General features: G+C 41.3%; 1 protein-coding gene across 4 annotated transcripts in view; it reads left to right on the top strand.

Moving 5' to 3' along the window:
* The window catches only part of SOX13 (SRY-box transcription factor 13), a 152598-nt gene that overhangs the window by 93731 nt on the left and 43550 nt on the right, over nucleotides 1–15317 (top strand). For all 4 annotated transcript variants that reach the window (XM_053706710.1, XM_053706709.1, XM_053706711.1 and 1 more), the window contains one exon: nucleotides 12828–12915. In XM_053706710.1, coding sequence (XP_053562685.1) covers nucleotides 12828–12915 — 88 coding nt within the window. The remainder of the gene's footprint in view (nucleotides 1–12827; nucleotides 12916–15317) is intronic.

Below are 15317 nucleotides of genomic sequence, written 5' to 3'. Positions count from 1 at the left end.
AGACCGCGAGGCATAGCGGTGGCTCCTTACCTGGATGACATCCTGATACAGGCGTCAAGCTTTCAAATTGCCAAATCTCATACAGAGATAGTTCTGGCATTCCTGAGGTTGCATGGGTAGAAAGTGAACGAAGAAAAGAGTTCTCTATCTCCTCTCACAAGGGTTTCCTTCCTAGGGACTCTAATAGATTCTGTAGAAATGAAAATTTACCTGACGGAGTCCAGGTTATCAAAACTTCTAAATGCTTGCCGTGTTCTTCACTCCATTCCACGCCCCACGGTGGCTCAGTGCATGGAAGTAATCGGCTTAATGGTAGTGGCGATGGACATAGTGCCATTCGCGCGCCTGCATCTCAGACCGCTGCAATTATGCATTCTCAGTCAGTGGAATGGGGATTACACAGATTTGTCCCCTCTACTAAATCTGGGTCAGGAAACCAGAGATTCTCTTCTCTGGTGGTTATCTCGGGCCCATCTGTCCAAGGGTATGACCTTTCGCAGACCGGATTGGACAATTGTAACAACAGATGCCAGCCTTCTAGGTTGGGGTGCAGTCTGGAACTCCCTGAAGGCTCAGGGTTCATGGACTCCGGAGGAGAAACTCCTCCCAATAAATATTCTGGAGTTAAGAGCAATATTCAATGCTCTTCTGGCTTGGCCTCAGCTAGCAACACTGAGGTTCATCAGATTTCAGTCGGACAACATCACGACTGTGGCTTACATCAGCCATCAAGGGGGAACCAGGAGTTCCCTAGCGATGTCAGAAGTCTCCAAGATAATTCGCTGGGCAGAGACTCACTCTTGCCACCTGTCAGCGATCCATATCCCAGGTGTAGAGAACTGGGAGAATGGGAACTCCATCCGGAGGTGTTTGCTCAATTGGTTCTCCGTTGGGGCAAACCAGAATTGGATCTCATGGCGTCTCGCCAGAACGCCAAGCTTCCTTGTTACGGATCCAGGTCCAGGGACCCAGAAGCGGCACTGATAGATGCTCTAGCAGCGCCTTGGTTCTTCAACCTGGCTTATGTGTTTCCACCGTTTCCTTTGCTCCCTCGTCTGATGGAGTAGGGTTAGGATTCCTAGGATATTGTCCTTCCTCCTAGAGGGTTTGGACAAAGGATTATCAGCTAGTTCTTTAAAGGGACAGATTTCTGCTCTGTCTATTCTTTTACACAAGCGTCTGGCAGAAGTTCCAGACGTTCAGGCATTTTGTCAGGCTTTAGTTAGAATTAAGCCTGTGTTTAAACCTGTTGCTCCTCCATGGATCTTAAACTTGGTTCTTAAAGTTCTTCAAGGGGTTCCGTTTGATCCCCTTCATTCTATTGATATCAAACTTCTTTCATGGAAAGTTCTTTTTCTGATGGCTATTTCCTCGGCTCGAAGAGTCTCGGAGTTATCTGCCTTACATTGTGATTCTCCTTATCTGATCTTTCATTCAGATAAAGTTGTTCTGCATACAAAACCTGGGTTTTTACCTAAGGTGGTTTCTAACAAGAATATCAATCAAGAGATTGTTGTTCCATCATTATGTCATAATCCTTCTTCAAAGAAGGAACGTCTTTTGCATAATCTAGACGTAGTCCGTGCCTTGAAGTTTTACTTACAGGCTACTAAAGATTTTCGCCAAACATCTAACCTGTTTGTTGTTTACTCTGGACAGAGGAGAGGTCAGAAGGCCTCGGCAACCTCTCTTTCTTTTTGGCTTTGGAGTATAATCCGTTTAGCCTATGAGACTGCTGGACATCAGCCTCCTGAAAGGATTACAGCTCATTCTACTAGAGCTGTGGCTTCCACCTGGGCCTTTAAAAATGAGGCCTCTGTTGAACAGATTTGCAAGGCTGCAACTTGGTCTTCGCTTCATACTTTTTCCAAATTTTACAAATTTGATACTTTTGCTTCTTCTGAGGCTGTTTTTGGGAGAAAGGTTCTACAGGCAGTGGTTCCTGCCTTGTCCCTCCCATCATCCGTGTACTTTAGCTTTGGTATTGGTATCCCACAAGTAATGGATGATCCGTGGACTGGATACACTTAACAAGAGAAAACATAATTTATGCTTACCTGATAAATTTATTTCTCTTGTAGTGTATCCAGTCCACGGCCCGCCCTGTCCTTTTCAGGCAGGTTTAAATTTCTCCAACATAGGTGTGTCCGGTCCACGGCGTCATCCTTACTTGTGGGATATTCTCTTCCCCAACAGGAAATGGCAAAGAGCCCAGCAAAGCTGGTCACATGATCCCTCCTAGGCTCCGCCTACCCCAGTCATTCTCTTTGCCGTTGTACAGGCAACATCTCCACGGAGATGGCTTAGAGTTTTTTAGTGTTTAACTGTAGTTTTTATTATTCAATCAAGAGTTTGTTATTTTAAAATAGTGCTGGTATGTACTATTTACTCTGAAACAGAAAAGAGATGAAGATTTCTGTTTGTATGAGGAAAATGATTTTAGCAACCGTTACTAAAATCCATGGCTGTTCCACACAGGACTGTTGAGAGGAATTAACTTCAGTTGGGGGAACAGTGAGCAGTCTTTTGCTGCTTGAGGTATGACACATTCTAACAAGACGATGTAATGCTGGAAGCTGTCATTTTCCCTATGGGATCCGGTAAGCCATTTTTATTCACACAGTAAATAAGGGCTTCACAAGGGCTTATTAAGACTGTAGACATTTTCTGGGCTAAATCGATCATATTTACACATATTTAGCCTTGAGGAATCATTTAATCTGGGTATTTTTTGTAAAATAATATCGGCAGGCACTGTTTTAGACACTTTATTCTATTGGGGCTTTCCCTAATCATAGTCAGAGCCTCATTTTCGCGCCGGTATGGCGCACTTGTTTTTGAGAACAGCATGACATGCAGCTGCATGTGTGTGGAGCTCTGATACATAGAAAAGTCTTTCTGAAGGCATTATTTGGTATCGTATTCCCCTTTGGGCTTGGTTGGGTCTCAGCAAAGCAGATTCCAGGGACTGTAAAGGGGTTAAATATAAAAACGGCTCCGGTTCCGTTATTTTAAGGGTTAAAGCTTCCAAATTTGGTGTGCAATACTTTTAAGGCTTTAAGACACTGTGGTGAAATTTTGGTGAATTTTGAACAATTCCTTCATACTTTTTCGCAATTGCCGTAATAAAGTGTGTTCAGTTTAAAATTTAAAGTGACAGTAACGGTTTTATTTTAAAACGTTTTTTGTGCTTTGTTATCAAGTTTATGCCTGTTTAACATGTCTGAACTACCAGATAGATTGTGTTCTGACTGTGGGGAAGCCAAGGTTCCTTCTCATTTAAATAGATGTGATTTATGTCATAATGAATTTAGTAAAAATGATGCCCAAGATGATTCCTCAAGTGAGGGGAGTAAGCATGGTACTGCATCATCCCCTCCTTCGTCTACACCAGTTTTGCCCATACAGGAGGCCCCTAGTACATCTAGCGCGCCAATACTCCTTACTATGCAACAATTAACGGCTGTAATGGATAATTCTATCAAAAACATTTTAGCCAATATGCCCACTTATCAGCGAAAGCGCGACTGCTCTGTTTTAGAAAATACTGAAGAGCATGAGGCCGCTGATGATATTGTTTCTGAAGGGCCCCTACACCAGTCTGAGGGGGCCAGGGAGGTTTTGTCTGAGGGAGAAATTTCAGATTCAGGAAAAATTTCTCAACAAGCTGAACCTGATGTGATTACTTTTAAATTTAAGTTGGAACATCTCCGCGCTCTGCTTAAGGAGGTGTTATCCAATTTGGATGATTGTGATTATCTGGTCATTCCAGAAACACCATGTAAAATGGACAAGTTCCTAGAGGCCCCGGGGCCCCCCGAAGCTTTTCCTATACTCAAGCGGGTGGCGTACATTGTTAATAAAGAATGGGACAGGCCCGGTGTACCTTTCGTACCTCCCCCCATATTTAAAAAATTGTTTCCTATAGTCGACCCCAGAAAGGACTTATGGCAGACAGTCCCCAAGGTCGAGGGGGCGGTTTCTACTCTAAACAAGCGCACCACTATACCCATAGAAGATAGTTGTGCTTTCCAAGATCCTATGGATAAAAAATTAGAAGGTTTGCTAAAAAAGATGTTTGTTCAGCAAGGTTACCTTCTACAACCAATTGCATGCATTGTCCCTGTCACTACAGCCGCGTGTTTCTGGTGCGATGAGCTAGAAAAGGCGATTATTAGTAATTCTTCTTCTTATGAGGAGATTATGGACAGAATTCGTGCTCTTAAATTGGCTAATTCTTTCACCCTAGTCGCCACCTTGCAATTGGCTAGGTTAGCGGCGAAAAATTCTGGGTTTGCTATTGTGGCGCGCAGAGCGCTTTGGTTAAAATCTTGGTCAGCGGATGCGTCTTCCAAGAACAAATTGTTTGACATTCCTTTCAAGGGGAAAACACTGTTTGGCCCTGACTTGAAAGAGTTTATCTCTGATATCACTGGGGGCAAGGGCCACGCCCTTCCTCAGAATAGATCTTTCAAGGCCAAAAATAAACCTAATTTTCGTCCCTTTCGCAGAAACGGACCAGCCCCAAGTGCTACGTCCTCTAAGCAGGAGGGTAATACTTCTCAAGCCAATCCAGCCTGGAGACCAAGGCAAGGCTGGAACAAAGGAAAGCAGGCCAAGAAACCTGCCACTGCTCCCAAGACAGCATGAGATGCGGGCCCCCGATCCGGGACCGGATTTGGTGGGGGGCAGACTCTCTCTCTTCACTCAGGCTTGGGCAAGAGATGTTCTGGATCCTTGGGCGCTAGAAATAGTCTTCCAAGGTTATCTTCTGGAAGTGATTCATCCTGTTCCATTAAAAGAACGAGGGATGGGGTTCTACTCCAATCTGTTCGTAGTTCCCAAAAAAGAGGGAACGTTCAGACCAATCTTAGATCTCAAGATCCTAAACAAGTTTCTCAAGGTTCCATCGTCCAAAATGGAAACCATTCGAACAATCCTTCCGTCCAGAAAGGTCAATTCTTGACCACGGTGGATTTAAAGGATGCGTATCTACATATTCCTGTCCACAAGGAACATCATCGGTTCCTAAGGTTCGCATTCCTGGACAAGCATTACCAGTTCGTGGCGCTTCCTTTCGGATTAGCCACTGTTCCAAGGATTTTCACAAAGGTACTAGGGTCCCTTCTGGCGGTGCTAAGACCAAGGGGCATTGCTGTAGTACCTTACTTGGACGACATTCTGATTCAAGCGTCGTCCCTTCCTCAAGCAAAGGCTCACACGGACATAGTCCTGGCCTTTCTCAGATCTCACGGATGGTAAGTGAACGTGGAAAAGAGTTCTCTATCTCCGTCGACAAGAGTTCCCTTCTTGGGAACAATAATAGACTCCTTAGAAATGAGGATTTTTCTGACAGAGACCAGAAAAACAAAACTTCTAAACTCTTGTCGGATACTTCCTTCCGTTCCTCTTCCTTCCATAGCACAGTGCATGGAAGTGATAGGTTTGATGGTAGCGGCATTGGACATAGTTCCTTTTGCGCGCATTCATCTAAGACCATTTCAATTGTGTATGCTCAGTCAGTGGAATGGGGACTATACAGACTTGTCTCCGAAGATACAAGTAAATCAGAGGACCAGAGACTCACTCCGTTGGTGGCTGTCCCTGGACAACCTGTCGCTAGGGGTGACCTCCCGCAGACCAGAGTGGGTCATTGTCACGACCGACGCCAGTCTGATGGGCTGGGGCGCGGTCTGGGGATCCCTGAAAGCTCAGGGTCTTTGGTCTCGGGAAGAATCTCTTCTACCGATAAATATTCTGGAACTGAGAGCGATATTCAATGCTCTCAAGGCTTGGCCTCAGCTAGCGAGGGCCAAGTTCATACGGTTTCAATCAGACAACATGACGACTGTTGCGTACATCAACCATCAGGGGGGAACAAGGAGTTCCCTGGCGATGGAAGAAGTGACCAAAATCATTCAATGGGCGGAGACTCGCTCCTGCCACCTGTCTGCAATCCACATCCCAGGAGTGGAAACTTGGGAAGCGGATTTTCTGATTCGTCAGACATTGCATCCGGGGGTGTGGGAACTCCATCCGGAAATCTTTGCCCAAATCACTCAACTGTGGGGCATTCCAGACATGGATCTGATGGCCTCTCGTCAGAACTTCAAGGTTCCTTGCTACGGGTCCAGATCCAGGGATCCCAAGGCGACTCTAGTAGATGCACTAGTAGCACCTTGGACCTTCAACCTAGCTTATGTATTCCCGCCGTTTCCTCTCATCCCCAGGCTGGTAGCCAGGATCAATCAGGAGAGGGCGTAGGTGATCTTGATAGCTCCTGCGTAACCACGCAGGACTTGGTAGGCAGATCTGGTGAATATGTCATCGGCTTCACCATGGAAGCTACCTTTGAGACGGGACCTTCTTGTTCAAGGTCCGTTCGAACATCCGAATCTGGTCCTACTCCAGCTGACTGCTTGGAGATTGAACGCTTGATCTTATCAAAGCGAGGGTTCTCAGATTCTGTTATTGATACTCTTGTTCAGGCCAGAAAGCCTGTAACTAGAAAAATTTACCACAAAATATGGAAAAAATATATCTGTTGGTGTGAATCTAAAGGATTCCCTTGGGACAAGGTAAAGATTCCTAGGATTCTATCCTTTCTTCAAGAAGGATTGGAGAAAGGATTATCTGCAAGTTCCTTGAAGGGACAGATTTCTGCCTTGTCTGTGTTACTTCACAAAGAGCTGGCAGCTGTGCCAGATGTTCAAGCCTTTGTTCAGGCTCTGGTTCGAATCAAGCCTGTTTACAAACCTTTGACTCCTCCTTGGAGTCTCAACTTAGTTCTTTCAGTTCTTCAGGGGGTTCCGTTTGAACCCTTACATTCCGTTGATATTAAGTTATCATCTTGGAAAGTTTTGTTTTTGGCTGCAATTTCTTCCGCTAGAAGAGTTTCAGAATTATCTGCTCTGCAGTGTTCTCCTCCTTATCTGGTGTTCCATGCAGATAAGGTGGTTTTACGTACTAAACCTGGTTTTCTTCCAAAAGTTGTTTCTAACAAAAACATTAACCAGGAGATAGTCGTGCCTTCTTTGGGTCCGAAACCAGTTTTGAAGAAGGAACGTTTGTTGCACAATTTGGCTGTTGTTCGCGCTCTAAAATTCTATTTAGATGCTACAAAGGATTTTAGACAAACATCTTCCTTGTTTGTTGTTTATTCTGGTAACAGGAGAGGTCAAAAAGCAACTTCTACCTCTCTCTCTTTTTGGATTAAAAGCATCATCAGATTGGCTTACGAGACTGCCGGACGGCAGCCTCCTGAAAGAATCACAGCTCATTCCACTAGGGCTGTGGCTTCCACATGGGCCTTCAAGAACGAGGCTTCTGTTGATCAGATATGTAGGGCAGCGACTTGGTCTTCACTGCACACTTTTACCAAATTTTACAAGTTTGATACTTTTGCTTCTTCTGAGGCTATTTTTTGGGAGAAAGGTTTTGCAAGCCGTGGTGCCTTCCATTTAGGTGACCTGATTTGCTCCCTCCCTTCATCCGTGTCCTAAAGCTTTGGTATTGGTTCCCACAAGTAAGGATGACGCCGTGGACCGGACACACCTATGTTGGAGAAAACAGAATTTATGTTTACCTGATAAATTACTTTCTCCAACGGTGTGTCCGGTCCACGGCCCGCCCTGGTTTTTTAATCAGGTCTGATGATTTATTTTCTTTAACTACAGTCACCACGGTATTATATGGTTTCTCCTATGCAAATATTCCTCCTTAACGTCGGTCGAATGACTGGGGTAGGCGGAGCCTAGGAGGGATCATGTGACCAGCTTTGCTGGGCTCTTTGCCATTTCCTGTTGGGGAAGAGAATATCCCACAAGTAAGGATGACGCCGTGGACCGGACACACCGTTGGAGAAAGTAATTTATCAGGTAAACATAAATTCTGTTTTTAATTAAACTACAGTCACCACTGCACCCTATGGTTTCTCCTTTCTCGGCTAGTTTCGGTCGAATGACTGGATATGGCAGTGAGGGGAGGAGCTATATAGCAGCTCTGCTGTGGGTGATCCTCTTGCAACTTCCTGTTGGGAAGGAGAATATCCCACAAGTAATGGATGATCCGTGGACTGAATACACTACAAGAGAAATAAATTTATCAGGTAAGCATAAATTATGTTTCTTTACAATAAACTTGTATTTCTTATATCTTTGTTGAGGGTTGGTGGGTTGCTGTCATCAGCACAGTGACTGTACAGTCATTAATCAGTTTCATGGTCCTACAGAAAGAAGGGCTCAAAAATTATGTATATTGCCATAAACTTTGGTGCAAAGGTAAGATTTGGGGGCTGCTATGTACAGTGAGGTTTTACTTACCCAGGAATAGACTGGAGGTATGTCCTATCTCCCCTACTCTAAAATATAATCAGACTTATTCCAAAGTCCAGCTGATCTTCTGTTCCTCTTGGGCTTGAAACAATTTTCTTGAAGTTTGTGTTCCTCTTCTGCAGCAAAACAGAAAATAGCACCCAAGTGCTGATGAAGGTCTCTTCCTCCCATACCATGGGAAGTATATCAGCTGAATTCTATCCTTGTAAACAGAGTTAGTACTCATAAAATTGGTACTATTAGGAAGACTTGTCGGGCATGGCACATCTTTATCTGTGTCTGCTACTTCAGAGGGACACATTTCTCCTGCCTTCTCTGTGTATTACTCTGCACTAAGCTGCATTTGTTTCTATGGTGGTGAGAGTCCACAAAACCTTTTCTCTTGGGAAGTACAAGACCTGGCCACCAGGATGAGGCAAAGACACCCTATACCAGAGTCTTCAAATATCTCTTATACTTCCCTTTCCTTCCCAGCAGTTCTTGGCCTCATCAAGGAGTAGTCAGAGATAGAGGTGTTAATGATTATTATTTGATTCAAAACAAATATTTGTCCTAAAACAATTTCCCTCAGTTGGATAGTTTGCTGGAAGAGAGGGACTAAGGTGGAGTACTGGCTGTGCAATGTAATTCTTCTGTCTGTAATTGTCGTCACAGGCCTACCATGGACGTTGCTGGGATAGATTCTTAGCCTCCTTCTGCTTGGCTGTGAAGATGTGCTCCCCAAGTATATCCTCTGCTGTCAGTTACTTTCCTGCATTCTCAAGAATTTTATCTAGGTAAAATCAATGGAGTGGGCATTTCCTTGGTAAGTACCAGTTTCTCCCGCATAGCCTGCACGCTTCTTGTACATTCACAAGTTGTGTATTTCTTTAGCCAGTCACACATTCTCCCTATTTGTTACATATAGGATCATGCTAACCGCGTTATGCACCTAAACAGGGATGGCATGGATTTATACTTCATACTTCTAGGGGAGTGTGACTATATTTAAAGCAGTTCCCATATCCTGGGACTGCATAGCTTCTTCTACAGACAAAATGTGTACAACACTTATAGGGATCTGTGTTTTACAAGGAGCACTCTGCTTCCATAATACTGAGAAAAGCCATTATTTCATTATGTGTACTGTGCTCAGAGCGTGGACCGCACTCTTCAGCCTTCATCATGTTGGCTAGTCTAACATCAAGGGAGTTCACAATGCGCCATGGATGTTAGTGGAGAGTGGGAAGTTTTCAGCTCTTCCCGATAGTACTGGTCTGCGGCGTTTCCCCTTCATATCTATGTCAGCTTTAAGGGCGGTCTTAGATCACAAGCTGTCTTTGAGGAGTCTCAAAGTAAAAAAAAGTGAAAATGGAAGCACCCTCAAACGTCCTCTTACTTTGAGAGACAAACAATCAGCCCACTAAGCATGTATATTACCTGAGGGCCACCATCAAATTACATCCATAATGTCCCACCCAAACATTAAAACTTAAGCTTTATTATTAAATTAAAAAATGTGAAATAAAGAAATCACGTTGATTAAAAATATAAAATAATAAAGCACCAATAAGCCCTACACCAGAGTACTCAAACGAAGAGCAAAAGGGACTGACTTTATCTCTTATGTCACTCAGTTGTCGTTTTTTCAAAAAAGTATGGGTATTGCCATGTAAGCCTTTATGAAAAAGATTACAATCCAGGAAACTATTAAATGCAATGGTATAAGGGCTCAGTTTCCACTGACGTACGTTTCACTGTAGCTTTGTCGCGCTACCCCTCCAAACCTATGTTGGCTTCAGGGGCTGTCTTAGATCACAGGCTGTCTTTGAGGAGTCACAGAGCAGCGTTTGTGTTTCGTTATTCCCCTTATGATTTGTGCAGGCTTCTCACTATGTTGTTACTATCCCTTGCCCCAGTCATACATCAGCACTATGGAGGGATCAGATTATCCCTAGTCCAGACCAAGGGGAGTTGTGGTGGGGGACATGAGTGTTATAGCTCCAGTGATATACAGTGTTATTTCTATATTGGCATTTATCTTTATCATTTGGATGTTTTTGGCTAGGGTGAGGCAGTTTTTGGTTGAAAGGTCTTTCAGGCAGTGGTCCCTGGTAAATAGGTGCTACTTTTAACTTTTTTTCTCCCACCCTCCTTTTTGTGGACTCCACAACTTGGGTATTGGTTCCCAAGAGTAAGGATTTTGTGGACTCTCACCACCATAGAAAGAAAACATAATTTATTCTTACCTGATAAATTCATTTCTTTCTTTGTTATGAGAGTCCACAAACCTGCCCATTTTTTTCTGGTGGCCAAAGTTCTAGTTTGCACCCCTTTACCATATTATCTCTCTTTCTTTTCCTGCTTTCCTTGGCAATACATCCTACATGGAAGGGAGGGGAAGTAGGAGGGATATTTGAAGACTCTGGTATAGGGTATCTTTGCCGCCTCCTGATGGCCAGGTCTTGTACTTCCCAAGATTAAGGATTTTGTGAACTCTCACCACCAACATAGAAATTAAATTATCAGGTAAGAATAAATTATGTTTTTTTTTAGATGCAGGGCACTATATTCATTTTTAATTTAAGTATCAAATTTGTAAATATCATTTTAATGTATAATCCTGGACATATTGTCATAACACAGAGGAATATGTTGATAATACTCCTGGGGTCAAGGACTGATATGTATGTATTTAAAATTGGCTAAAATTTTAGAATACTATACCTTGGGGTGAGCCAATCTTAAAGTAAATAGAAAATTGGTGCAGATTTTTAAAATATACGTCCAAAAGACAGGGAATTGAGCACTTTTTTGAAAAAGTACAAAATGTATTGAAAAAAAAAAGGTACAATATACAGAAGGCAGTGCACATCACAATACTGTGAACACACTATACACCAAACAATTAATTAGAACAGATGCAGAACCTGTAAAGGAAAATCAATAATAGTTGCACTAAAGCTATCCAGTGACTAAAGACGCTATTTTCTTAGTGGGAGCTCTACTCCGTTAAAAAAAAAAAACGCAAAAAAAAACCTCGACCACAAAAGACAGTTGTATTAGAAATAGTATTACTAACGGAGGTTAGTCCTCTATATGTCACTCCCAGCAGTTAAACAGTTACTTGCTGTAAAATAGTAAAGTTAGTACATATGCCGTGATATATACGGTTTAGTTCAGCTTAGGTCCGTAAATATTCCTTTCTGTAAAAAGTTTATTAAAGGGACAGTCCACTTCAAAGTTTTTATAACCAACACTGTTATATTAATATACTTTTAAGCTCTGTGATTACCTTGTATCTAAGCCTCTTTTGACAGCCCCCTGATCACATGATTATTTATTTATTATCTATTGACTTGCATTTTAGCCAAATAGTGCAGTGTCAGCCACAACTCCCAGGAGAGAGCACAATGTTATCTATATGGTTCACATGAACTAGCCTTGTCTTGTGAAAAGCTAATAAAAAAAAGCATGAGATAAGAGGCTGTCTGTAGTGGCTTAGAAACGGGCAGAAATGTAGACGTTTAAATGTTATAAAGTATATTAATATGACAATGTTTGTTGTGCAAAGCTGGGGGATGGGTAGTAAAGGCGTTATCTATTATTATTATTATCGGTTTCTATTAAGCAATATATATTTTAAAGGGACAGTATACACCAATTTTCATATAACTGCATGTAATAGACACTACTATAAAGAATAATATGCACAGTTACTGATATAAAAATCCAGTATAAAACCTTTTAAAAACTTACTTAGGAGCTCCCAGTTAAGCACTGTTGAAAAGGTTACAGGAACACCCACTGCAAGTGGTTCTCTAGCAAAAAAAAGCAGACCCCATTCCTCCCCCTTCCTCTGCATATGAAAAGACTCTTTACACAAACAGGAGCGAGCTGGAGTAAGTATTCTGAAAATCAGCGCAATGTTATTTAATTTAAAAATAAGCAAAACTATACTTTTTTTCTAAAAAAAAGCAAAAAAAAAAGCTGTATAGGCTATATAAATGGATCATCTACAAAACATTTATGCAAAGAAAAATCTAGTGCATAATGTCCCTTTAACACTTGTTCATTAGTAACATCCCAGTTGTACAATAACGTGTTGACTCCTGTGTTTATTTTGCAAAAAAGAGCGTGAAATACTTATAAACTGCTTTCACACCTCAAAAACAAGCAGATTATCCGTTATCCTTTAATTCGTTGTATAGTTTTAGTTGAAACTGCAGTGTTTCAGCTGCTGCAGCAATTTGCTCACCGTTCTCTCACTTGTTGCTCCAACAGCTCATGCCCAGAATAGCTCAACCCAAGCACAGGAAAAGCTGCACTCATATAAAGACACACACGTATAAGCAAACACTTGGATTAGAGTGTATGACCGGCTCCTTACTATTCTTGCAGGCTTCTGAATGAGGAATACATTTGTTTCATGTGGTCTATGATATGCAGATGTTTGAGAATAGAAAGTTATTTTTTAGTTAATTGATGATCATAACTTTCTCTCTTTCTTCTCAGGATTCATGTCAAATATCTCAACAGAAAAGTGGCCCTTCTGGATTCAGTATGGATGACAATCTGGAGCTCAGTAGAACAATGAGAGATGGTAATTGACCCAGTTACACAATAAATCGGTATATGATACCTAGTGGCATAGTTGTTCCATCAGAAAAAAAAAATCCATTAACCATCAAAATGACTTATTTTTCTCATGCTAATTCACTTAAAAGGGATGCAGCATATCTGCAACAAAAAAACAACAAGAAAATATCACATGAACATCTCTATGTAAAAAAAAAAGATATTTACCTAAAACATACTTCAGCTCACCAGAGTAAGTGTTTTTTGATACAGTGCTACTTTCAGCTTCATCAGTTTTGAGCTCATGCTTTGCTTTACTGTGATCTTGTGGATTTCATAGTAAACTTCCTTAAACTGAGGAGAGAAATATAATGGGCTAGATTTATCAAGCCCCTGCGGCAGCAAGTTCTCACAAGAACTTGCTCGCCGCGATTTATCAAGCAACGGTCACCAGACCGCTGCTTCCCTAACATCTTCGCCACCTCTATTGTGGCGAAATTAAATCTCCTCGGTCAAGTCCGACCGAGGAGATTGACAGCTCCTGCCCGCGCATTATTGGCTGTGCGCAGGCAGGGGGCGGGATTGCACGCGAGCGCAAAATTGCGCTTGTGTGCAATGTTAATTACATGCGGGTAATTTCGCCCCGCCACAGGCGAGCTGAGGCGTACAGGGGAGCGTATACGCGCCCCTGTATGCCTCAGCGTTGATAAATCTAGCCCAATGACTATGCCGGCACATAACAGATGCATGCTCTCTTGCAAGTCCTGATAGACTGCTTAAATCCCCTTTACAATGGGATTTGGCTACTGAGGAAATTTTGTTGTAAAATATATCTTCCTTTTTTTTTTTTTTTTTTTTTACGTAGAGATGTTCATGTAATATTTTCTAGTCAAATTTTTATTTGACTTTTAAGGGTGCATATTCATCTATAGATATCCAAAATGAAGAAAAGTTATGTGATAATTATAAACTGCATAAGCAGGAGCCATAAAACCCAATATTTTATTTCATGATTAAAAAATGCATACAATTTCAAGCAACTTTCCATTTTACTTTTGTTATCAAATTTGCTTCATGCAATGTCCTATTGGTGATTAGCTAGCGCTGCGTAACCTGTTGGCGCTCTTCAAATACGTGATGATAATAATAATAACACATTTGGAGAGCCAATGACAAGAGGCATGTATGTGCAGCCACCATTTAGAAACTAGCTTCAAGTAGTGCATTGCAGCTCCTGAGCCTACCTAGGTTTGCTCTTCAACAAGGGATATCAAGAAAACAAAGCAAATTAGTTAATAGAAGTAAATTAGAAAGTTGTTTAAAAAGGAATGCTCTATCTGAAGCATAAAAGTTTAATTTTGACTTTACTATCCCTTTCAAGTAATTTTTATATTGCTTTTCAGTAGCTTAGCTCAATGTGTCAAATGATCTGCATACAAAGTAAATTAAACATATTAAAAGCCAATTTCTCTAATAAAAAATGTCTACAATATAATTTTACTGTACCTGCGGAATCTGTTGGCGCTCTACAAATAACCGATAATAATAATAATACCTGATATTGTACCACTGTCTTTGGTCTTGTCATAGATTGAGAAAATTTTGGTGAAAGACATTTGCTTGTTAAACAAAGTTTGCGTATCAAAATTAGACTTTGATATTATTTATGTATTGTTTGTAGAATTTCATTATGACCATAAAGGAAATCAAGGTTTTGTTGTTTTAACAATTTTATTAGCAATAAAGAAAACTAATATTTAAAGTATGGAAATCTAGTCTGCTGAGATTTTTCTGATACAAAAAATGATCTATATCGGGAACAACATGATACCAAATTAGAAAGTGAAAAAAGGATAGAAACATTTATTAAAAAATTAGGAGTTTATATCAAACTTCAATCTCCAGTTAAGATGAGGAAATTTTATCTACTCATTTATTAATACAAAATTTATCTTAGAAGAGACTATACATGGCATCTGGATCTTGGCAGACATTAGATAAAAAATTTGATACGGAGGGGAGAGAGAAAAATGAATTAGCTATCATAGCTGGAATATTTGCTAAAAAAGCCATTACTCCTGGGATTTAACTCCTAGTCACTAGGAGGAGGCAAAGATTCTGAAAACTCCAAGAGCAATTGATCCCTCCCACCTCTCTGGTATGCCAATCTTTATCTTTGTCACCCAGGAGATAGTTGAAGAATTAAGCTGCTCCAGATTCTGTTGAGATTCCAACTCATTTAAAGTGAAAGTAAATCCTAGCGTGTTATAAACGCTAGGATTTACTATTGAGACAAATAAAGGGCACTTTCATTCATGAAGTATAAGATACTTCATGTAGAAAGCTCCTTTATTTGATTCAATCGATCACTGCTCTTAGCTCCTACAGCAGAGCACGGCTAAAAAAATTTTTTGGGCTAAGAGGTGA

This window comes from Bombina bombina, chromosome 3 (assembly GCF_027579735.1).
Source record: "Bombina bombina isolate aBomBom1 chromosome 3, aBomBom1.pri, whole genome shotgun sequence".
NCBI lineage: Eukaryota > Metazoa > Chordata > Amphibia > Anura > Bombinatoridae > Bombina > Bombina bombina.
The sequence above is the reverse complement of the archived record's forward strand: the minus strand, read 5'-3'. Positions and strand labels throughout refer to the sequence as shown.